This window comes from Cygnus olor, chromosome 3 (assembly GCF_009769625.2).
Source record: "Cygnus olor isolate bCygOlo1 chromosome 3, bCygOlo1.pri.v2, whole genome shotgun sequence".
NCBI lineage: Eukaryota > Metazoa > Chordata > Aves > Anseriformes > Anatidae > Cygnus > Cygnus olor.
The window spans coordinates 69,281,506-69,306,204 of NC_049171.1; the positions used below are offsets into that span (position 1 = coordinate 69,281,506).

The following is a 24,699-nucleotide window of genomic DNA, read 5'->3' on the forward strand; positions in this document are numbered from 1 at the left end:
GCATACTGAGAAGATACATACTGCAAGATTTATGTTCAAGACATAAATTTTGAAATTCAAGGCTCTGAGCTTAACCTAATAAACACCCTTTGCTCTCACTGCTATGAACATCACTGAGAAATCTACTGGTAGCACAGTAGGGTGGCACGGGTAATTTGCTAATTTGCTCTTCCTATGATCCCAATAGGTTTTTTTTTCTTTTTTTTTTCTTTTTTTTTCTCAAAGACCTTATTGCCACCTTTCAATATATAAAGGAGGCTTATAAGAAAGATGGAGAAAGACTTTTTACTGCAGCCTGTAGTGACGGGTCAAGTGGCAACAGTTTTCAGCTGGAAAAAGGTGGATTTAGATTGGATATAAAGAAGAAATTCTTCACTGGGAGGGTGGTGAGGCACTGGCACAGGCTGCCCAGAGAAGCTGTGGATGTCCCATCCCTGGAGGTGTTCAAGGCCAAATTGGACAGGGCTTTGGACAACCTACTTTGATCAGACCTCTCCACAATAAAGAAAGAGGGATCCTTCTTTATTCCTCAGCTCTTGGATGCGATCTACACTGTTTGTGTCCTGCTCGGCTTCTCTCTGCAGGGAGGCAGAGGGCTGCCCGGGAACCAGCAATGGTCCCCTCCCCACTGTGGCCCTGGGGCTGTCAGTAACAACAAATGATTTCTTTTAAAAAGAGTTTTTCTATTATTGTTACAATTCTGGCCGGAATGGCATTTTGGTAACAGTAATGTCTATTTCCTTTTGTAAAACTGTCTTTCATATAAAAATAATGATGTTCCCTAATACACTAATCTGTGAACAAGTCAGACTACTGATCTATCAGAGGTGTATCAAAGATGTGCTATTAATTTTTTTAAGTTAATAATAGAGCTGTTTTATTTGCTCTAGCATGTTCATATATGCTATAAGAGGAAGCCTGCATGTGCTAAAAAAAATTTATGGATACAAAATTTCTTCTGGAATTTTAGTGCTGTCATAAAAAGATCCAACTTTAAAGCACTTCCTGTAAAACATAAAACAATTTACTTAAGTTAATGTCTTTAATTCATTGCAAATATTATAAAAATATATACCAAAAGACCCACTCTTAGATTTGAGACTTTTTTTTCCCCCCAGTGTAAAATCCTAACAGTACCGGTGGAAAAAAAAATCATTTTTTTGGCCAGAAGATGGAACACCTAAGTTAAAAGAAAACCTGAGCTTCAAAACATTCTATATTCGTTGATCCTCAGTGTCTCAGTCAAAAGTTATAGAAATACCAGATTCTGCCATGGATGCATGGCAATCTTCGATACCACTAACAACTTAAAATAAAGACTCATAACTCAAATACACAGATGCATTGCAAATATTTTTCCATTAATTATCCATTAACCTGTGGGAAGCCAAAAATGGCCTTTCCTTTTCTCACAATCACCATGCAAAATAAGACAGTCGTTCCATGTCCTGCCCTGGTTGGATATTGTGGCTTCTGTGATAGAGCCAGGAGACCCTGCTTACAGCTGCGTCACGGTGCATGGCCCTTATTCATGTCAGAAGGCAGCAGATGTGAAGTGAAGGTGTGTCATGAGGGCTACAGAGGAAGCAGGGAACTAAATAAATACCTTTCAAGGAGAAATATACCCATGAAAGGAAATGAAATAACCTGATGTGGAAAACCAGTGAGTGAGCCCAGTCTATGGTGACCTCTCCTGCTTACAAGGCTGCTCTTAATACTCCGTGGCAGTCAATGGCCCAGTCTAGTCCTCACCATGGGCGGCCAAGAAAAATTTTTCTTCTCTGCTGAGAGACCCCAGAATCCTCTCACGGCTTTTTAAATGTTTTCTCACATACTTGCTCAGTGTTTGTAAGGAGGTCAAGCTGACCATTACATCCTTAGGACAACGTTGCATCATACAAACTAAATACAACCACATGCAAATAAAAAAATAAAATAATCTGCCTCTTCCTCTGACCCCTGGCTAGGGAGCTGCGGGTACCACAGAGCAATGGGGAAGAAAATGTAAACAACACAGTTCAGAAACTGCCTTGCAAGTGCAAATATGAAAGGAAAGAAGGAAATGCATGGTTTTCTACTTTGTAAGGCTGTGGAAAGACATACCTTGCTCCAGAGAAACTGAAAAATCAAGATATAGTTGGAGTTAAGGTTTTCAAATACAAAGGTAACGTCTTACTGAATGTTATTTAGCAGCACAAGTTATTTATGTATTTTTACAGAAATAAACTACAATGCCATAAATGTTTTTAACCCTAGTTAAAAACATTTTTACATCATCAGTTAATATTTATGGTTTTTATTCAATCGCAATCAAATATTTGGATAATTAGAGCCACGCTGCAGCAAGGAGGCCTGCTTTATTCAGATTCTGGAGGAATTTGGTGCTTAGTGGAGCATCGAGCCTAACCACTTTGGCAGGAGATGGCTGTGAGGTGTGCAGGCGCTGGGCATCGCTTCCCAGACCAGCGCTGCCAGCACAGCTGAAGCCAAGTGCTTCCCAGCCCGTGCTGTTCTGGTATCGAGCCCCTCCAAGAACTGCTGCCAGGCAGGGGAGATTGAGCCAAACTGCATGGGAGATTTCCCAAACAGATGATTGTCCTCTAGAGACTACAGCACGCTGGTCAAAGCTATCTGAACACCAACGGCAGACTGCAGAGCGAGCCACGGGTACTTCAGGGAGAAGCTCCACGAGATGGCAGAGCTGATCTAGCTAACCAAAATGCAGGTTTCTGTCCCCAGCTGGCACCTCTGCACCAGCTGTGATTGCCCCTTCACTCTCATGTAGGCTCCACCAACTCAAAAAGGGAACAGAAACCCTTTCCTCTTCCTCCATTGCCTGGTCTCTCCATCCGAATATGAGAGGGCACTTCTTTACTGGGAGGGTGGCAGAGCAGTGGCATAGGTTGCCTGGGGAGGCTGTGGAGTCTCCTGCTCTGGAGATATTCAAAACCCACCTGGATGCCATCCTGTGCAGCATGTGCTAGGTGACCCTGCTCGGCAGGGGGTTGGACCAGATGGTCCCATCCAACCTCAGCCACTGTGTGATCCTTTCTTCTACCAGGGGTCTTCTACATCCCTCCCCAGGTGATGCAGGCCGCACCAAATGTCTTCAGCTACACTCTTTAATTTTCAGTTATTTTGTTAATGTGGTCATTGCAATGGCTAGGAAACTGTCACCACAGCGTGTGGTCATTTCACCCCAGCACTGGCTGCCCGCTGTGTCCAAATGCTGCTGCCATGCAGATACCCATCCGTGCTCACACATGCACCTAGCAGCTGCCAGGACCAGCGTCGCTTTGAGCATTTTCTTCTGTGGCACTGTGAAACTCCTCACTCCCCAGGGACCTCTTTCAGCTGGCACTACCATGCCTTTCCTGCTTAACAGCCAAGCGGCAATACTGCTTTACCTCTGACCACCACTACGTTGAAAGCTGAGCTAAGTTTTAAGCTGGTTTTAGTCACCAAAAATATTTCTTTCAACTTTCTCACTTTGCATGTCTGTTTTTGAAGAGATACAGTTCTGAAAGCTTTTGCACAGCTCTTAAAGGGCTGCACAGACACTTCACATTTCTGCAGGTGTTCAACTTCCCTTCTTCCACATGTTTGTCAGCAGCTGAAATATGTTTTTTTTAAAAAAAAAAAAACAAAAAAAAACCAAAAAAAAACACCACCTTGATCTACTAAATTCCCAGGAAAGCCTCATTATCATTTCTTCCAGAAATTGCTCTTCACCTTAAGCTAAATCAAGTATTTGATAAAAAGCAGCAGCAAAAGCAACTAGAAAATGATGAGAAGAAAAGAGAAAAACAGAAAAGTCAGCCCTCTCATCACCCACACTGCTGTAAGGCACAGTGCTCTGCTGGTGAAGGAGACAATACAACAGCATACACAAGAGATCAAAGGAATATCCTTTAGAAAGTTTCAGGGACTCTTAGCAACAGTGTCTTGGAAGAGCAAAAGCACCCCGCAGAGCCAGCTCCTTTGATTCAAGCTGCTGTCCTCCAGCTATCTGATGTAAAGGTTAGTACAAAACAGAAATTACCCTGTAAAATAAAGCGATGTGCTCTTACAAAAGGTTTACTGAATATATATATATATATATATATATATATATTTTCTCCAAATGATTTTTCATTTCCAGGAAATAGAAAGTGAAAAATCCTTCCCGTCTTTTCCAATTCTTCAAACGCTTCCTACAACCCCACTTCTGCCCGCAAAGCGTTAGTTAACTACTCGTTTTGATGGGTGGGACTGCTTACCTACCCACCTCTGTCCTCTGGATGGCTGCCTTTCGCTCACAAGACCAGAAATGTGGAGACCAAGAGGTGGTGGTGTAACACTGTCAGCACTCACGGACCACCGATGCCAACCCTGCGTCTTGCACAAGGTCCCCCGGGAGCCCATGGGAAACAATGAGGACAACTTGGAGGACTGGACCCTCCTATGTTTTCGGGAGTATTCACAGGGCTATTTTTGAGAGGAATCTTATGTAAAGTTGCCACGTACACAATTGTTCTAGGGAAACAACAGATACCCACAAGCAGAGGCAACGTTCAAATGCCTGCACATTAGCTATTCTCCACATCTGCCTTTCTGCCTCGTCAGGCTGCCAAAAGGCTCCACAGGCATCTTGTCCCCCCTGAGAGCAAGTTCCTTCTCTGGCAGTACCGATCTGGGTAGCAAGTCACACCAAGATGGCAAGTCACTTGAGGAAAGTCAACAACGTATACCTTAAAACATGTTGCAGATAAAGCAGGGAACATAAAACGGTAAAGTGGGGAACATAAAGGTCTCTGCTTTGAAAAATCTTTCTTTAAAGAAAAATGCACTTGAGAAACTTGAAAAATGTTTTCCAATGTTTAATATGAATAAAATTATGGGAAAATTAGTATTTCTGTTCTGTTCTTTAGCGTGGCATTTGCTACCACGAGCAGGACCGTACCACTTCCCCTTTCTGATCCTCCAGCTCAGGGACCCAATGTCAGGAGAAGACAGGCCAGACAGCTCTCCTTCCCCCAGGCAGGGGCAAGGCCACCGGCCATCCTGAGAAAGGGTGGAGGGGGCTGGCTGCAAGTGCTCTGAGTTGACTTGAAAAAACAAACCTTAGAAGTACTTGTGGTACACGTGATAAAATCTTGGCAAGCCTGGGAATATTGTTTTCTCTTTCAGTTTCACCTCCAGGGAATGAGCTTTCACCAATTAGCAAGGTTAGATAAAACTGAACTTACCTCTGTACCCAAAACAGCATCCAACTGCACGCAATGCCTGCTGTAACCGATGCGCAGTACTGCCATGCCCACAGACAGAAATAGCTTTAGTCGAGGTGCCATGGATATCGGTGACTGTACAGCCGCTCATCCCAGCAGCCTTTCACTCAGTCCTCAGTCCCCACAGCTTGCTAATAATTCTGCTTGGCTCCTGGGGGTACGGTCACCTCCCCACTTCTTTGGGGTGGGCAAAGCGTACCACCACCCCACCCCGCTGGTTCCATAACTCCCCACTGCCTTCTGCTAAGCCTCCTTTACCCATGCTTACCAGGGCAGACTTACTAGTGAATATTTCTATCTCATGCTGCCCAGGGTAGCAGACTAATGCTGTATTTGAGAGAGGGGATGCAGAGCTCACAGAAACCTTGGCTACTGTGGATGACTAAATATCTGGACAGGTAGCGTAATAAGGAATACATACAAAGTTTGACACTTTTCATGAAAAACTGCATTGGTAGGCTAGATATTTATACTCAAAACTTAATGAAACTTCACTTTGTTTCATAGCATGAGATAATTTTTCTTTAATTAAAAAAGCCTGTATTATAAGAGCACAACTATTCAAGAGAAAATTCTATTATGAAAATCTGGAGAAAGAGACAAAAATATTTTCAACTGTTACCATACAAAGACTGGTTCACTTAAGCCTTCTTTTAATTTTATTCAAATGAGAAAACTTGACTTTTCAAAGCTAGCCTAGGCTAGCCTATGGTTTGCTTAGATTCAAACCATGCTGTCTTTACATCAGCATAGATTTCCTTTTTTTTTTTTTTTTTAGGATAATTCTGTGTTTTCTTTGAATTGACTTTCCATTTTTTTCTGGCAAAATGTGTGTTTTTCATTTTTCCCCCAGACCACATAAGCAAATATGCCGCCAAGTTGAATTCCCACTTTTTTCGCTCAGCTAGTTTGCCTGGCTTTTCTGCCAACAATGTATTCAGCTCTTCTTCCTGGCATCCCAACGAGCGAAGCAGCACCTAACAAAACAGTGTCTTCTGCTAACTGTCTACATGTTCATTTAGCACAGGCATAAATTATTCATTCATGTACAAACTTTTGCTGGCATTAACATAGCAGAGGTGAACAACTCTGCCCACAACGCCAACATGTATTTGACAGACACCAAATGCATTTGCAGATCCCAGTTTTCTATTTCATCACTCCTCTGTTATCAGAAATATTATTAATTTGTAGACTATCAGATTTACTAATTAGAACCAAATCATTCCTTAGTGCTGTAGCACCTCTCCTACGAAGAAAGGCTGAGAGAGCTGGGGATGTTCAGCCTAAGAAGAGAAGGCTCTGGGCAGACCTCATTGCAGCCTTAAAAGCCTTAAATTAAAAGTGGGTAGATTTAGATGACATATTAGGAAGAAATTCTTCACTCAGAGGGTGGTGAGGCACTGGCACAGGCTGCCCAGAGAAGCTGTGGATGCCCCATCCCTGGAGGTGTTCAAGGCCAGGCTGGATGGGGCTTTGGGCAACCTGGTCTAGTGGGTGGCGTCCCTGCCCATGGCAGGGGGGTTGGAACTGGATGATCTTTAAGATCCCTTCCAACCCAAACCATTCTGTGATTCTGTAACAGTTGTAAGTAGATATCTTCTGACATCTTCCTTTTCCATTGCTTTTGTATTTTTCACCTCAAACCATCTTAGTACAGGAAATATATTAAAAAAATAGAAAGAAATTATGCCAGAAAGAGTACCTGCCAGCTGGAAGAAGTGTATGAGCATTAAGTAATCATCCTGTTATGCAGGAGCATTATGCTGTGATAAAGAATGAATTGCAGTGGCAACTGGCAGCACCGAGACAGTACATCTGTCACTTCTGTATACCAACACTTCTTCATAGAAGAATCTGGAAAATTAGTTTCCTCAGATGATAACCCCTAATAAAGCCAATTAAGGATGGCACATATTCAATCCTGCAAGCCCTGAACAGGAAATACTCTCTATCTCGCTGATTTCTCAGCCCTTCTGAATGCAGTGGCTGGATGCTGGCCAAGAGATGCTCGTGAGAAAAGCAGCGAGTCAACAGACAAATGCAGCTCACAAAAGGTAATTGTGGAGCATGGATAAAGTTAGCTAGCTACAGATGATGGACTCAGCCTGGACTCAGATGCTGAAGTCAGTGGGGTTGAAGCAGACACAGATGGCAGGTGAGGCTTACCATGGCAAGGGTGGTGGCACAGGTAGGGACATGGTCTGTGCTGGGACAGTGGGATGCAGCACAGCTCTGGCTGCTACCTGTGCTTGGGGGGAAGGCTGCTACAGACAACCCAGGGCTTTGAGAAGCCTTTTAGTCCATCCTTCGCTAAGGGAGAACTATGTTTTTCTAAAGTAAGGCTGTCATTTCTCCAATGTGTACATAAAAATGTCCATATCCTCTCTCTCTCTAATAGTCAAAAAATATTTACTAGTACCTGATATGAATACACCTTTACATAATTTAAGGAAACTCCTTTTTGTCTTAAATTGTGATGAACACGTGGAATAACTGGAGGCCAACTGCTATACAACACATTTTCACTCCTCAGAAGATTTGCATTTCCCTGCAGTATTTCCTTTTTCAGAACATCTTCTGGACTCTCTTCAATTTCTTAGAAGTCTGAAAACAGAGCACATTTAACTTAGGCTTTTCCAGCTCCAAATAAAGCAGAAAATACCTTGCTGATGTCTTCTGTAAATTCTCTTCTGAAGAAGAGAGTGCTATGGAGAGAATGAAGGAATCATTTCATAACTCTGGCTCCTGGAGCCCAGCATCTTCTGTTGTACTTGAAATGCTGGATCCCGGATTTGTGCTACACATTTTTTAAAAACCAAATTGGATAAGATACAGAAGAAATCATTGTACAACACTGCAGATCATCACCTCTCTACTATACCACTCTATTTATGTTAAAAGCCTTGCTGACCAGTCAAGTACACTACAACACTAAGACTCAGCGCGTACTGAGTTGAGAGCAAGTCCTGCTCAGAACTGAGCAATAATATGCATTAAAGATTGTTTGGAATGAAAAATCATATCAGAAAAAAAATATCTCTTATCCCATAGGAGAGGTGGGATGCTTTCACATACAGAAAAGGGCCCTCTAGGGGGGGAATTAATCAGAAGAAAAGTTTCAAAATGAAGTGACAGTCAAAGATGTTTTAGGAAAAATGGATAAAATGAACAGAAGAAAAGATTGCCAGAACCAGCTAGTATTAGAGGACACTGTAACGAAGAACACAACTAGCAAGAGGAAGAATCGACATATTTTAGCAGAGAAGGCTGTGCCTCTCCAATTTCTGACAGTTCTGTGATTCAGTCCCTAAAGATATGATAAAGACAGTCTTATGTACGTAAATTCCCAAGGAAAAAAAATAGAGGAAGGGCTGATAAAGGATATGAAACCAACGGCAGAAAATAAAACGGCTAGTTTTCTTAGTGAAATGAGACACTGAGTAGGGATGCACAGCATCTGTTCTGAGACATCGCTTGTGCATAACTGAGAAGGCTTAACAGTGAAATAATGCTTTTCAGGGAATATTAGTGACAGTGGATGAGAAATCTAAGCTCAGGGAGTTATAGAAGAACCCTATAATGCTAAATGATTAGGTGATGAAATGCTGGAAGAAATTCAGGGCCAGTAAATGCATACGCTGGATGACAAAAGTGCAATTGGGTTTTTAAATCTAAAAATTAGAGAAATTCAAGGAAGAATGGTCTATAGAGGGTTATTAAACACAGATATGAAAACAACGTCTGGCTGAGGAAATCTGTAAGCTGAAGAATGTCAGGAGCTGGGAGGATGCTGGAGGGGAAGCAGCCCTTCAGCCCTTCCCCAGCCGGGCTGGATGGTGCTCCTGTCTTGCCCAGGACATCTCATCTCATGTTCAGCTCCCAACGAGGACTTAAGGCATGAAGTTCACATATGTTTACTTACAACACTATGTTGTTTGCACAGATAACATGGGATTTAAAGTTTTCAGAATATTGCTTAGTTGCTATAATACAGGGAAGCCTATTTTAATAACATGACACTTCTGTAGTTTCGCATTTTTCTCACGTCTTCTTTCCTAGGTCAATTCCTTTAAACCCTGACCTCATACTCACAAATTATGCTTACCAGATTTTAGCAAAAACCTCAAAACACCTATACTAACAGAAATACATTTAAGTTCTATGAACTCCGTAACATCTTGACAATAACATTACACTGTTTCAGTAAATCTCCACTAATAAATAGTTTTAACAATATGAAAGTGTTTTTTTTTTTTTTTTTTTTTAAAAAAAAGGCTGGTTAAAACAAGTATCAGAGTTCCGAACACTGAAGATGTTATCAGAGAGAAATGATCCATGAGCCAAAGGGAAATTAATTTCCTTGGCAATAGGCATTAAACATGAATGCTGTCTTATTCATTCTATCAAGACAGAGACAGAACAAACAAGAGACCATTATATTTGCACATGCTGTAATGGAAGTTCATATGACAAAAATTAGGGAGAAAAGGGCTTACTTTATTCAATATAAATCTTCAAAGTAAGAGTATGTATACAGAGAAGGGAAAATATGCCACACACACAAACAAAAGCAAAGCTGCTTTCCTGAAGCCTGTAGTATTTATTTATATTGCTAAGCTTCTCTCATGAGAAGATGAAGTAAAATTCTCATTAAAGAAAAGAAACACTGAGTAGCTTAAAATTTTCTTTTCAACATACAGCTCAGCCATAGCTTAGTTTAGCTCTCTAGTGAATTCCAGCCATTCACTTTCCAATTCTCTTTCAATGATGTTTCAGGGAAAGGGACTGTAGCCAACAGCCTACAATGTGTACCTGAATTAATTGTCACTTAAAAAAGACACTTAAAAAAAACACCTTTTTTTTTCCTTAAAAAAATAAAAGAACAAATAAAAAGGACACTGTTGTCCTCTCGTTAAAAATGAGAAAAGGTATGATCATCATCATACAGTACAGGTAATAAATTCCTTTGTTTAGCTACTTTTTTTTTTTTTTTTTTTTTTAAAGTTAGATGATAGTTTTTAAAAGCACAGTATTGACCTTTAGGAAAAAAACAACAGGTTTCCTTATAGCAACAAGGTCTAAATGTCTTCTATATCCTCTCAACCTACTTCACTTGTGGTGGCACTTTACCACAAGCCTTTGAATGGTGAGAAAAGAGCCAGAAGTGTGACTTGTGCCCTAATTCTGTTTTCTTATAAGATTTCTGCTGTGTCTGCTGACCTTGAATCTTTTCCTTCACCTCTCAGGGCTTAGATACGAAAAGGCAGAGAAGAAAAAAAACGCTTCTTCTGCACGTGGCTTCCCTGCTGCTGTGCCTGGGGATGGTGTCTACTCTGCTGACCCCATCTAATTTTCCTATTTATAATCTTCCCGCTGCTGAACAGCTCTAAAGCTTTTTTTTTTTTTTTTCCTGGATGATTACTAATACTTTGCATTATTTCTAGCAGTGCCATTCTGAATAGCAGAAACAAAACGGAACAAACGTTGATTTTATCTGTCAGTTTGACATGACAATCACTGTATGGACAACTGCAAGTATTTTAAACTCCTAAAATAACAAGATTTAGAAACATAAAAATGTTCCTATTTGCCTCTTTTTTTTAGTTTTGAGCCTTGAGTCATCTGCTGAAATTCTTTTCTAGAGCCTTGAAAAACAGAAAAATGCTTTCCTCCCTACATGCAAATCCAGAATCTCTCATCTCATTCCAGATGCTACTTCAAAAAGTACAAGTAACAAGATCAATTATAAATCATGTAAGTTAATAACTCTACTAGGAGGAAGAGAGAAAAAAAAAGATTATTTATTTATATTTTTTTTAAAATCGAAGACATCATCTCTTTGGATTACTTTCTGAAGAATTTTGATTTTTCTTTTCTCCTCCAACCATTGATGCATAGTTTTGTTTTATTTTTTCTCCCCTTTTAAAGAGAACAGAAAATTAATTTCTAAAAAATCTCATTTAGCAACCCACATTCACCATGGAAAGTTTCCTATTTGCCACCAGTTAGTGGATTTTTCCCCAAGAAAAAGGAAATTACTCTTGACAAGCTTAGTTATGAATAGTAGCTGGCTTTGCTTGGACCAGAGCTCATAGGAAAAAGTTGAGTTCAAGGTAACCTGACTAGACTGTGTTTCAATAATTCGCTGAGCAATAGGCAGCTTTGCTGAAAAAATGGCAGTCCCTTTACCAGAGTCCCTAATAATCAGCTAAACACTCTTGTTGTTGTTCTTTTTCTTTTCTTGTCTAGGTATAGCAGCTATAGTTGCAAGGGATATAGGATCTTTGAAAATACTAGTCAACGAGAAACAAGAAGAGAACGCTTAGAATAAAAAATAGGAAAAAACGAACACTGCTTTTACTTGATAGGAAATTTTCCCTACCTTAAAACAGTTCATGGACAACATATTTCTCAACTGATATGTATGGTTTACAGCTGCTTTTGAATGAAGGATTTACCTTTTCGTTCCAGACAGGCCCCCACTGCCTCCCGTGTTAGTTCATAACCATCAAACTGTAACCAGCATCATCAGCCAACAGGTCTGCGAGTGGCTGTGCTTTTTGAGTAAGGTTATTTAACGTTAGTCATCCTAAGAAAAAAATAAAGCATCTGAAACAGTTGACGTCTGTCTCATGTTTCCTCCCATTTCTTTCTTTAAAAAAGCAGGGAATTATAAAGAAAGACAAGAAAATGAGTTCCTGGCAGCAATCCCTTTCTTTAGTTGACTGACTTTAAGGAAACAATGGCCAAGTGCCCCAAACCCCACTCAATGTCAACAAATACAGGTTTGCAGCTTGTCCCAGTCTGTTCCCTCTAGTTTTCTCCTGGCAACACCACCTTGCCATGCTATTAAAAGTTGCTTTAGTTTTTTGTTTTGTTTTTTTACTTTTTAATTCAAGTAAAATCCATCACAAAAAGGCCGAAGGAAACACGGCGTGCAGAGTTTTCTAAAGTACCCCAGTGACCATCAGTGACCACTCAGATGCCTGGGTTTATTTCTATTGGGCTTTCATTTCATTAAGATGCCAAGATACCTTAGAGCATGTGGTTCGAATCAGTCCTCATCTCAGGGCACAGAAACCATTATTCTTCCCAAAGCAACTGCAATAAGCACTTGCCAATGCTCTTTTGATTGCAGTTGCTTATCGGGCTGGCAAAGAAGCCGATCTTCTGACTCATTGTCCCTGATCCTTTCATATCCCTCTGGGAAAATATGAGAAGGGAGGACACTAAATACCAGCCCAGGGCCCCCACGTTAAAAAGTTCATTTAAGTTCATTTAACTGAAGCTATTAGCATGCCGATAACCTCATAATAAAACTTTAAGTCTTACAGAAAAAAAAGGAAAAACATCCACTCTAATACCCTTTATGTCAAGATGGAAAATCTGAATATCTGGAATATCTGACACCTGAAGACACTCCTGTGAGAAAGCAAACCAGCCACTTGCCAGGTGGCACCAAGCGCTGGAAAGAACATCCAAATCCAGTTGCCAACAAAAATCTGTGGTGTTTGGTATCTAGTTAGAAGTTGTTTTGTAGAAACACAAATGCATATTTCTACCTCTAAGGAGCATATTGAAGCAAACAAAGCAAGACTAGACAGACAACATCTGGTTGTTGGGAAGACTACTCCCCAGTTCTGATCTGTTCATTCTGTGAGGAGACAAACAAAATTTGCATTTTGTGCTTCATTTTCACTGTGTCATTCAGAGGGTTCTTTCCTATACTTGTGTGTTTAGTCAGCCAATGATTACAGTCAAATTTATTTGTAAATAAGACACCTTATTCTTTTAGCATTGTGAGCACGCTGCTTTTGGCTTTATAGAAAAGCCAAAAATCCACGGTCTCATATTGTCCAAATAGATGGCATTGGGATAGAAGTTGCCACAACAGAAGAGCTACTAGTCACAGGCACCACTAGTTTTATTTAGCCTGGGCAGAAAACCATATACTAGTTTTAGCATCTGAAGGAAACCTCTGGAAGTGCCTCCCTCTGTCCCAGCGTGGACGTGCACCTCAGCTGTGTCCCCAGGGACATTTGGGCACCCTGCGTGCACCCTGGCTCCAGCATGTGAGCCTGGTGATGACCAGTATGGGGCATGGTGTGCTCATGCAGGCCCCTGGGTCCATGCTAGCTGGCACTAAGGGTAGGTACAAGACTTCAGAAGGGAGGAAATCTACAAGAAATAGGATAAGCTAAGTCTTGAGTATGCCTGGGCACTGAAGGTCCCTTTTTTTTTCTGCTACATGCTGCATCTTGGTTGGCTTGCACATGGTTTCAGCATAAACCACTTCAGCCTTAGAAATACAGAATTTATCCAGTTTTTCTGCATTCAGTAGAAGAGTCCACACCACCACCAAAAAATACATGCCCAGAAAACGCTTTGCTGACGATACACAGTTTAAACTAACAATAAGGAGAGAAAGAGATAACAGAATACATTCATGGCATCAGTATAACTGTACACACTAAGTTTAACACTGCACAATACCTTAAATGTCTCAGCTGTGAATGTGCCAGAAATCTAGAGCACAGTATAGTCTTAAATATTTTTAGGAAAAGACTGCTATATTTTACCATGCTATCAGCGTGCCATAGGCAGGTTATTCTGCTAACCCCAGGATACTGAACTCTCACTGCGATTCCACCTTCTGGAAGCTTTAGCAAAGATGTTTCAGAGATCAGGATTTCAGTTTATTTCACTTTGCTGGCAGTGCTGACAGCCAGAAAACTTATGTATTAACCACAAAAAGGAAAGAGGAAGGAGAGTGACAGACAAGAAATAAAACAGTCTAATAAATTCATTTTTTTTCTGACAGGTTGTCAGTTCCTGCATTTTTTTTTTTGACACCTACAGAATGAAGTGTATACCCGACTGCTTGAAATTACATTCTCACACCATAAGCTGAACATGTTCAATATATTGACTGTAAGAGGAGGGGTGCCTCCCTCTCGGCCATCTATAAAGAGGACTAAAAGGTCCTGCAGTTTCCCTCCCAATCTCCCTGTCAATAAAACATTTTTGATTTAATGCAGTTAGAGCATAAAGCAACCAGGAAAAACAAACAGATCTACTCCTAGTAAGGAAGGTATACCTAGGAAGGTATTTAGTAGGGTTTTCTAGTGAAGGCTACTATGACTTCATTAGACAAGACTTCAAACCTTTTTTAATTAAGCATTAATACAATACCAAGCATTAAAAAAAAATCAAGCTTCTACTGTTGAATATACATATATGATTATATGGTATTAAAAAAAAAATATTTGTTGTTTAATGCAAAATCTATGTTATTTAGCTAATGTATAAAATGTAACTTTAAAGACATTAGTTTCAAAATTTATGCTAACAGAAAAGGAAGTTGGAGTTATTCTTTTCTTGATAAAAAACCTGCCATTCTAAGAACGTATCAAGCAATAATTGGTTTTACTGGATGACTATTACAGCACAGAACTCTAGCTTAGCACAAAATGTTGGACTGTGCATTTAACAGGACATGCACATCACACAAGGAGATTCTCTTAAGCTTTGTTTCCATTCAAATGCAACAGTTACTTGCCAGCTAATTGTTGTATGTAACCGTTTATTGGGAACCACTTAATTGTTGTCTCCTTAATTGTGCCCTCCTGTTGTTTTCATATTGACAGCAATCAAGAATACATGAAATACATGAGGAGAACTGAAAATGTGAACAATCAATCAGGAGTTACAAAAATTATCGAAACACCTAAAACTCATCCTTACTGAAAAAACTGCACACCAAAAACAATAGATTTCTACATTTTGGAAAGCATGTATTTAAAAAAAAAAAAAAAAAAAAAACGTTTAAAAGCACTACATTAATTATTTTCACATCTTCTGTTTTGGCACACATACTAGTAACAGGGCACAATGCAAAGTTGTGAGTATATTTCACAATGTAAATATATTTGTCTCTTATCTTTTTCAGATAGGTTTGAGAATAATCAATACATTGTTAACAATTAAGAGCTTCAGGCCAGTTTGGAAACTATAAAACCTAGTTCAATCAGCAGAGCTCTAAGACAGCAGAACCTTAACCACTGTGGCATAAACCCAAAAACATGCAATTGCTTTAAAGTCGTGACACAACACGTTTAACTAGAAATGTCTATAAGGAAAACTAAGTGCAATCACCAAACAGTTGAACTCATCTGCAGATATGCTTGATACAAAGTTTGATTTTGACTGACTTGGATCAGTCACTAATTTTAGAAACTCTGTATAGGCTATGAGAAACTTCTACTGTATGCACAGGAGGAAGCGAATTGCACACTCCCAGCACTTTTTCCTGGGATAGGGAATGAGAGCTTAAGGTTATTGGAAAGATAGACTGACATAATAATGCTTAATAAAGCTAAGAGTTAAGTCAACTCTTAGCTAACACATGAAATACATATATGCAAACCAAATAATAATAAAATGCCACCTGTATACTTGATTCTACTTGCACCACTGCAGACACCTTGTTGGCCTTACACCAAGAGCTCCAAACCAATCTTCTCCTTCTCCCAGGTCCCAAACACGGTGCCTCCACTGCCTCCCAGGGTCCCCCCAGTGTCTTCCCATTACAAACCAGCTCCAGCATACGATGGCCATCCTGTCTCAGATCTGCAGGCTGCCCCACCTGTGCCAGGACCCTGACCAGAGCCCCTTAGCATGCACCTTGCCAGGACTGAAAGAACAAGACCCTTCTTCTACACCCCAGGCTCGAGCTGTGCACCAGTCAGAGATTTCCTGAAGAAGAGATCTTACCCAGATATTCATTCTTTATGCAACTTTCCCATGCCTCCTGCAAATTTGTCTTGTTATATCTTCTCCCCTCTTTATTTCCTCCTCATTTGAAGCGTGCTAATCTACTTAGTCATTCCTTGCACGGAAATTATTCCATACTTTCATCATTACTCCTACCCAGCTCTGGATATTTTCCAGTTCTTCCAAACCCATTTTGGAAACAGGAGGTCACAAATGTTCAAGGAGGTTAAATGCAGCTACACTACAGATTTAAACACAATGACACTCTCTGTTTTGTTCTCTGTGGCTTTTTTTTTCTTTTTTTTTTTTTTTTTTTTCAACAGAACTGAGCTGATGCTATTGCAGAGCCATCCACCCCACACCCCAGGCCCTACTGACTGGTAAGTGTCCGCTGAGACCACATCGTTTCCTCTGTGAAATGAGGCCTGCACACCCCTCCAACTGCCCTCCCGCCTGCGCCGAAGGCGAGGCTGGCTTTTATCCCTGGGCTACACAAGAATGCTCTTTTTTGTTCTTCTTTTAAATCTCCAAAACATTCTGAAAATAATAACATGGACATCACCTCTTCCCTTATCCAGTTTATTTGGCCTAAAAAGGCCAGCATCAATGTATTAGACGCTCTGTTCGGCATTTGGGATTTTCTACCCTACAAATACTAGCTTCCTACAGCGAAGCTGCAGAAAACTAGTTCCCCATGCTACCATAATGCATTTAGAACCAACCAACCAACCCAAAAAAAGAGACCATCAAGTCCTACCTTGTATTCTTTATACTCATAAAAATGTTATTAGCGAACTTGGCAAAATCACCATAAAAATGAAGATTCATATTTCTCAACCGGGATTAATAAAGCTATGTCCTTAAATATAAGAACATAAAGTATTATATACACAAATGCTTTAATACCATGTACAGTTTATTGCTGGTGCTAAGACTCTGTTATGTTAAGGCCTCAGATTTCTCATGTAGTTTCTTAACGTTTCCAACAGCCAGAATTTTTCAGTCACATATAATTGACCAGTAGAACATTGCATGAAAAAATACCTCATGTTTTGAAATTCTGAAGCAAATATTGTGGTTATCCTGTATCCTGCCTCCATGAAAAGGAATGCAATACAGAATGACATAATTAAAATAAAAGAGCAATATTAATAAAATCTGTATCTTTGTATATTTGCTATTAATATATCTATTATGAATCGCATAAAAGATTTTAGTGCTGCAATGTTAAACCATGATATGTTGCTTATTTACCCTATGCAACTGACTCAGATCAGTAAATGAAAACAGATTAGTAAGACCCATTATCTCACTCTCATGTAATTGCATAATGTTGCAACATTAGGAATGCAAATCCACAGGGGAACATTAAAAAATATTGCTTTGTAAATTAAAGTCACTGAAAAGTAAATGTCAGCCATGAAAACATTTCCTTTAATGTTACTTTATAAGGTGTTTAATCAGTCTCTCCTCCAACTGAGTCTGAATTATCCTTAACTTCAAGGTCCAATATATTATTAATACAAAATGGGGAGAATCTGAGGGCAGGATGGTTTGCTCGGTTCTTTGGAACATACACAGCAGGTGAAGAGTTACAAAAACACGAGAAAAAAAACACTGTGAAGAGTTAATACAGCAAAAGAGAACAGCTGGAGACTATTAAAAGCACTCATTAGAAGGAAGAAGCAGCAAACTGTTCTAATTGGGTCAGCTGACAGGTGGCTGCGCTTCAGCGGTGCTGTCCCGGCAGCCGCAGTGATTGATGCTACTGTGTGATCCTCTGGCCAGGGGTACAGCTGCAAGGCTGCCCTGCAGCTCAGGACATGCTGCAGGGCCGCAAATGACCACTTCAAGTCATCTCAGCACCGATATATGGCACGGGGAGCAAAATGACTACTGTATGTTTGGGAAGAAGGGAAAACACTGAGGGTGTGTAAAATATTGGTCTCTCAACTAAAGATATGAACCCAGTAACTGAAAATGGTACTTTAAAAAAAAGAAAAAAAGAAGAATAAGAAATCCCTAATACCTGGTATGCATTGCATAGACATAAAAAAATCATTTTAACCTCTGCATGCCTCAGTTTTTAAATCCAAATGATACTAAGTTCACCAGACCCTCCAAAAAGTCTGTGGTTTAATTAACATCTTGCCATTTGTGAGATCCTCAGCAGAAAAATCCCATATAAAAATGTGCCCAAGCTGCAGGCAGGCAACTCTCCCACTCCTTTTTAAACAGAAACACGCAGGAGAATGGCAGAAGGAAGGGAGAGCCACAGGTTCAGCACCATGACCTCTCCTGGTGGCCAATACAATTTGGTAAAACAGCATTTTCCACTCTCGATAGAAATTTGGGGACATAAGTGACAAAATTCCTGAACTTATTTAGTTAATATTTTCGTGTTCATGAAAAACACTGTAGTTATAAAAGCAAATTCCTTAAATTCAGAAATACAAAAAATGTTCTATGGAGTTTAACTGTTCAGCATTTTTTAGAATTTTGTTTAAAATTTATGAAATAACCTAAAAATCAACAGGCCGCTTTAAAAATTTAGTAATAAAAGACAATTTTTTTCAGAGGAGATGTCTACATTATTATAATAAATGACTTAAAAGTTTCTTAAAATCCTTTGAATTTTACTTTGTTCCTTTGCAGTGATCCTAATGCATTTTTTACAAATTTAACTGAAAAGACAAAAAGACGGAAAGACAGATGCAAATTTACAGAATTATTTGCATTAGTAATCTTTAACATACTTAAAGCTGAATATGTTCAAATATTATTTTTTTAGATGAGAAATTCCTATTTATTTTCCTGAGATGTTGAAAGACTATGCTGAGCCTGGTAGAGATACGCTGCAAACTTAACCACTAATTATAATGAAAATCTGAAACATCCTATATGTAGGTTCTTAATTTACTAATCTCTCTCTCTCTCTCTTTACACAAAATCTTTCCTGGCAAATTAGCTGAAAGATATTTAGGTCTTGAGTTAGAAGCCATGCTACTAACAACCCCAGAATTAAAAGAGATCAGAAGCACACAGAGCCAGATTTTCTGCAACTCAATCAACAGGGCACAGCTCACACTGCTTCACACCTTTATTCAGGCTTGGCAGTTCTACATCAAAGTTTTAGAATGCATTAAAGGAAGATGAGAAAGCCATGCATATCTTTTGCTTTCGATGTTTCACACTGCAGTTGTGTGCCAGACAACCATCAATAGGCTTTTTGGAAAGGACAATTTTAATACAAAGCTTTCAAACATTTACGGCAGTCACGCTGTCAGGGGAGCTTCTTACCTTCTGCACTTTCAGGCCCTAAGCTATATCATCTGGTGCCTAGTCTTCTCTTGCTGGGTACAAGCAGTGATCACAGCTGTACTGACAAGGGATTACTTGGTTTATTGAAGTGTATTTATTCTAGTTCAATCTGAAGCACATCCACTACAATGAATTTGAATTCATTATCATGAATTTATCCCATCTTACAGGAACATAGGATAGGGCAACTCTCCCATGAACATGCCTGAGAGTTTACCTGAAGTGTTTGCTACGATTTCAGACCAGCACCCTCTCTGCAGTATTCCACACTAAAGTGTTGTCACGTTTATTTTGGGATAGCTTGGAAGTGATCTGTTTAGGTGACTGACAGTAACTCACTCCAGCTGAGAAAGTGCCAGGTCAGGGCAAGGAGCTGGCTAATCTGGATGGGAAGTCTCACATTGCAGCAGCTGCCTCCACCGTATCTGGCTTGTGAATAAAGGACTTGTTTCCTATCTTGGCTTTGAATTAAATTTTGGTAAACACAGACATTTGCCGAAACATTTAAAACAATTTATCTGACTCCTGAATGAATAGTTGTTTTCTCTGGAGGGGAGTCAAAGCCTGAAGCTCTATTCAGAGAAGATTTCAAATGATCAGTGAACAGTAGAAATTTCTGTCTTTTTTTTTTTTTTTCTCGTCTTTGCGATGTCAGCAGTTAGGATTTTCACAGTTAAAAAAAGAGCACCCAAGAAACAAAAAGACTTCAAGTTTTTTTATCTAGCCCCCTACCCCCCGTTTTTTTTTCCTTATGGGTCAGATCTAAGGGGAGGGAATGCCTCCATTAAGGATATCACAACCTGATGGCACAGCAGGAGTTCACTGGGTACAGAACTTTACAAAACCTGATTTTAAAATGTTTTCCTTCCCTTATTTAAGAGCCCACTTTAGAGGTGTTGAGCTCCCACACATTCACATTGAAGTTTCTGAGACAAAATGCATGCTCTCAGCTTTTCAAGAGGGAAGGGCAGTGCTCATAGTCATTAGCCATGATGCCAGGGTGTACAAAACACTTTCCAAGAGAAGCGAAGCCAGGAACATCAGTGCTAAAAGAAAAAAGCAATTAGCCCTTGAATATCCCAGTTTCAAAGGTTGAACACCTTTCCTCATGTAAACCTGGCTCTGGTAAAACAGAGGAGTTACTTGGCCTTAGACATTTACAGATTCTCCAGTCCATTTTGTAACTAACTGCTACCAGCACAAGGCTTTTCAGGATCTTCAGCAAAGAGCACAACCTTCTGTAACAACCAGCAGTTTTATATTTTCCTAGCTTTTGGTCTGAGGCACAGTGAAAGAAGAAAAGTAAAATCTTCTTGTATCCTCCCTGTGCTTTCCAAGTATCTGCTCACAGTCAGGCATACCTCATCCCAAATGATTTAGGTTTAATTCTGTCATCAATATAGAAATTATTTAATATGTTAGTGTTATCATTAAGCATTTGAAATTGAGATCTCTTAACTTCAAGCTTATCATTCAGATAGTTGCAAAAAAGCAACACTTTATGGTGAATTTTCAGTAAAATAAAAAGGCAAATATTAGGGAAAACCTGTGAGAGGTACAAGGACAGCAATCACGACAGCCATCGCTTGTGCGCTAAAGTGCTGCACTGGCTCACACGCACAGAGGTAAAACCAACTGCTTAGTTTCTTCACAGCTAGACCAGGCAATTGATTTAGCAGGCTTCTGAAGCTACTATACCACAAAATCCATTACCTGAGTTTTAAAATGCATGCCAGCAGATTCTTTTGCAGCACCGAGGAAAAGATTAAAATACAGTCACATAATACATTACTTGGTTGAATAGCAGAAGTCTTAAAAATGCTTAACATTCAGAATGAGTGGCTTTCATTAAAATTAATTTCACTGGCAGGTGGCCTATATGTTACTCTGACAGGACCAACCACCCTCTTTGAGCAGTGTGACTGACAATCAAACTTTGCAAGGAGAGGTGGAGGTCAGATGCCAAAAAACATTTCCAGGCTTCTAACAATGAATTGGAGATCAAAGCAAAAAAAAAAATATATTTTTGATGAAGGTTATGATGGTTATGATCAGAGTCTCAGAATGACAAACAGCCTTTTCAACAAAATGACTAATGTCCTCAACAGATGGCCACTTAATATTTCCTTTGTTTGTAGCCTTTTTAACAATTTGTGTATGTGTACATATGTGTACCTGCATATAAATAATTAAATATAACCTCCTAAAGAATACCCCAACACAAATGAAAATAAGAGGTGATTTTTTTTCTCTTAGCTTTTAAACCCATACAAACACAAGAGGAAGTAGATCCATATGTTTCAGTATATCTGGCTTGTAACATCTCATAGGAGAACATCACGCTGTCCTGTCACAGTTGTGTCACTGAATCCTCTCTGCAGGATCATGTGTGGCTGAAGGCTGAGTCCAACCAAACTGGATCTCCATTATAGAGAAGTTAATATTTAATTCCACCTTTTTGCCTTCTTAGGTAGGTGGTGGTGAGCATGCAAAGAGATCAGTTATCAGGCATCAAGTGAACCAGCACCCCCTACTTCCATGTTCCTCACTCAGCATTTGTACACCTACTGACATGGGATCCTCATCTGTGACAAAGGTTTATGGGCATTATGATAGTTCAGCAGTTGTGCAAAAAAAAAACTGATGTTATGAACAGCAGCTTGTCAAGCATTATTACCATCTTCTTAATCCAAAAGAGAATACAAAGTCAAACCTAGAAATGAGATGAGAGCCCTGGTGTGAAGAAACTGCACAACTCACCAGCAAAAATATCAGACTTGGGTGCACTGAATTGCTCCTTTTCCCAATTTTCCTCTAGTGAGGCTTCATAGTTACAGCCACAGCTTCAGCCTAGAAATTTATCTGAATATTCCCAATGATAACTATTGGCAGAATTATTACATCTAACTACTGTACGGTCCAGATCCAGCTCACTGAGAGGACTGAAATTCAATGGCATTTGGGACTTGCTGCCAGCTTATACAGGATCAAACAGGATAACTGAATTCATCAGCAACAGTCTTCACATTAAAGATGGCCAAACTAAGGACCAAGAAAGATGAAGTCATGTCTCCCACTTTTCAAGCACCCAGTTTGAACATCAGCATTATGTATCTATGCAGGGAAATCAATAATCGGAGCCTTTGTTTAAACATACCAGATATCTTTCCTCCTGCCTCATGCTTGGGGTACGGATCATGTGATTCTGTTCTCCTCTCCAGTCTCCAAAACGTCGAAAAAAATAATTGGATAAAAATCGATTGACAGGATCTCTAATAATATTGATGTACACTGGCTGGTCTCCTCCAAACCTGGTGGAAAGAAAAATGGGTGAATCTTACCAGAAGGTTTCAGATAGGCAAATGTATGTGTCTTTCCCCTGGATGCTTTCAAACTATTCTCTACAGAGTTCACAGCATTTACGAGGCTAGAAGTAAAGCTGAGATGCTTATGACTAGTTACAAAACTCTGTAAAAGCACATGAGATTTCTTTAGGGCTAAAGGTAAATATGATATCACATTAAGCTGTATGTGGACTACGAACATTTTAGCTTAAGACCATTTTTTTCCACTGTGTCAATGGATTACCCTTCTCCATTTTCTCCTCACAATTTTCAGATGAAGAACCTTTGCAGCTGAATCCAAGGATGAACATTTCTTTTTCTAAACACTTGCTTCCCGTCTGGAAAGTCATGTCAGAGCAGGCAGTGCCTGACACTAACTGCCATAGGGCAGCTTTGCATCACCTTCATCTGTACAGTAGGAGTGGGAACGTGCTAAGGATTTTGCAACATTCAAGCGTATTTCAAAAGGCTTCTTTTGGATGAACTGACAGATATGCATGGTATTTCCATCTATTTATTTGCTGTAACTTGCGCAGGTATTCCTCCTCTCATCCCCAAACCTGCCCCACCTGCTGGATTTGAGGTTATTTAGTGGTTATATAGCGCCTTGCACTCGTACTGCATTTCATGGAAGAAAAAAAAAGTCAATATGAAAAATCCTGCTTCAAAAAAAAAAAAAAAGGCAGTATTAATTTCAAGTACACACAAGTCCAAGGAAAAGGAAGGGGTAAAATCATCTGTGACCAGGGTCTGTTCAAAAGCAAAAGACAGCAAAGATACCTGCAGTTTAGAGTACCTCCCTCCTCCTGGTAGTTAAGACAAACACGTTCAGTTTAATATATGGGATACAAAAGGAGAAAGGGAAGGAAAAAGAGAGCTTGAGAAGATAAGGCATGTGATTTTAATGTATTTTCAGTGTTAAAATATTGACTGCTTATTTTACAACAACACATATCACTAGCAGAATAGGGCTAATTGCCAACCCAGGGGAAGAAAAGAGGAAAGGTGCTTATATTCTTCCTTGGTCAAAACAGAAGGATGAACATTGATGCTCTGCAACAGACTTATGGACTGCAAATGATGTGAGACAGAGCAAAGTAAAACTTATTTGGATAGAGTTGTTATTCCTAGGATAAATTCAACTTGAAATTTTCCTGATCTAAGAGCATGCATTATGTTTCTCCACAGTGTTTTCCCACTATAGGAGAACAATCTTTAGCTAGGCGCTAGCTCATATTTTATTTTTGGGAGGTGAAGGACATAGCCATATTTAAGTATTTAAATGCTGTTCAGATGATTTTCTAAGCCACAGGTTGTATTTCTTTATTTTAAAATGTGAAATATTAGATTAGAAGAGAGAAAACAGAAGACACCATTTAGATGAAAAAAACCCACAACTCTCAGGTTTTCTTCATTTTTTGAGACAGATAAATAATTGAATATATATACCAAAAGATCAGGGCTCCTCATAAATATTAAAGACACAGCAAAATTGTTTAAAAATATGAATTATAGTAAGAGATGAGAAAAATCCCAGTTTCAACTTTATTTTTATTCTGCATGATTCCCCAGACCAGTAAACACAGCCTGCAAAGGTTTGTGTATATTTATAACTTATTATTTATGCATATCTATTCATGTATACCAGTAATTAGATAATTATTTATTTATGCATATCAGTAATCTCATTGACCTTAATGTTGCAGGATCACTCTCATAATTTGTAGATGCACAGACAGCAGAAAACTTTGAAACAATCCAATTAAGAAGGCAGATGCTCCTTGCTTCCTGATTAGCACATAGCCCAATTTGGACATATGTCTGTAATGGAAGCATCCTGAATTCTTCTCTGAGATTGTTTTTGCTGCTGTCTTTGCCTTTATGCAGAAATAAAACTTACATAAAAAACAGACATTCCTGCAATTACCATAGAAAATTAAAGACATAAATCTTTGACAATATACATTTAAATAGAAAAAGGTAGGTGAATG

General features: G+C 39.4%; 1 protein-coding gene and 1 long non-coding RNA gene across 5 annotated transcripts in view; one reads left to right on the top strand and one right to left on the bottom strand.

The window, feature by feature from the left end:
• The window catches only part of UST (uronyl 2-sulfotransferase), a 166,497-nt gene that overhangs the window by 42,351 nt on the left and 99,447 nt on the right, over positions 1–24,699 (bottom strand). For all 4 annotated transcript variants that reach the window (XM_040552751.1, XM_040552753.1, XM_040552754.1 and 1 more), the window contains exon 5: positions 22,522–22,675. In XM_040552751.1, the coding sequence (XP_040408685.1) occupies positions 22,522–22,675 (154 nt within the window). The remainder of the gene's footprint in view (positions 1–22,521; positions 22,676–24,699) is intronic.
• On the top strand, positions 355–12,612 carry LOC121067871. The gene is made up of 2 exons (XR_005818492.1): positions 355–440; positions 6,717–12,612. It is a non-coding gene; the product is annotated as an uncharacterized LOC121067871 (long non-coding RNA).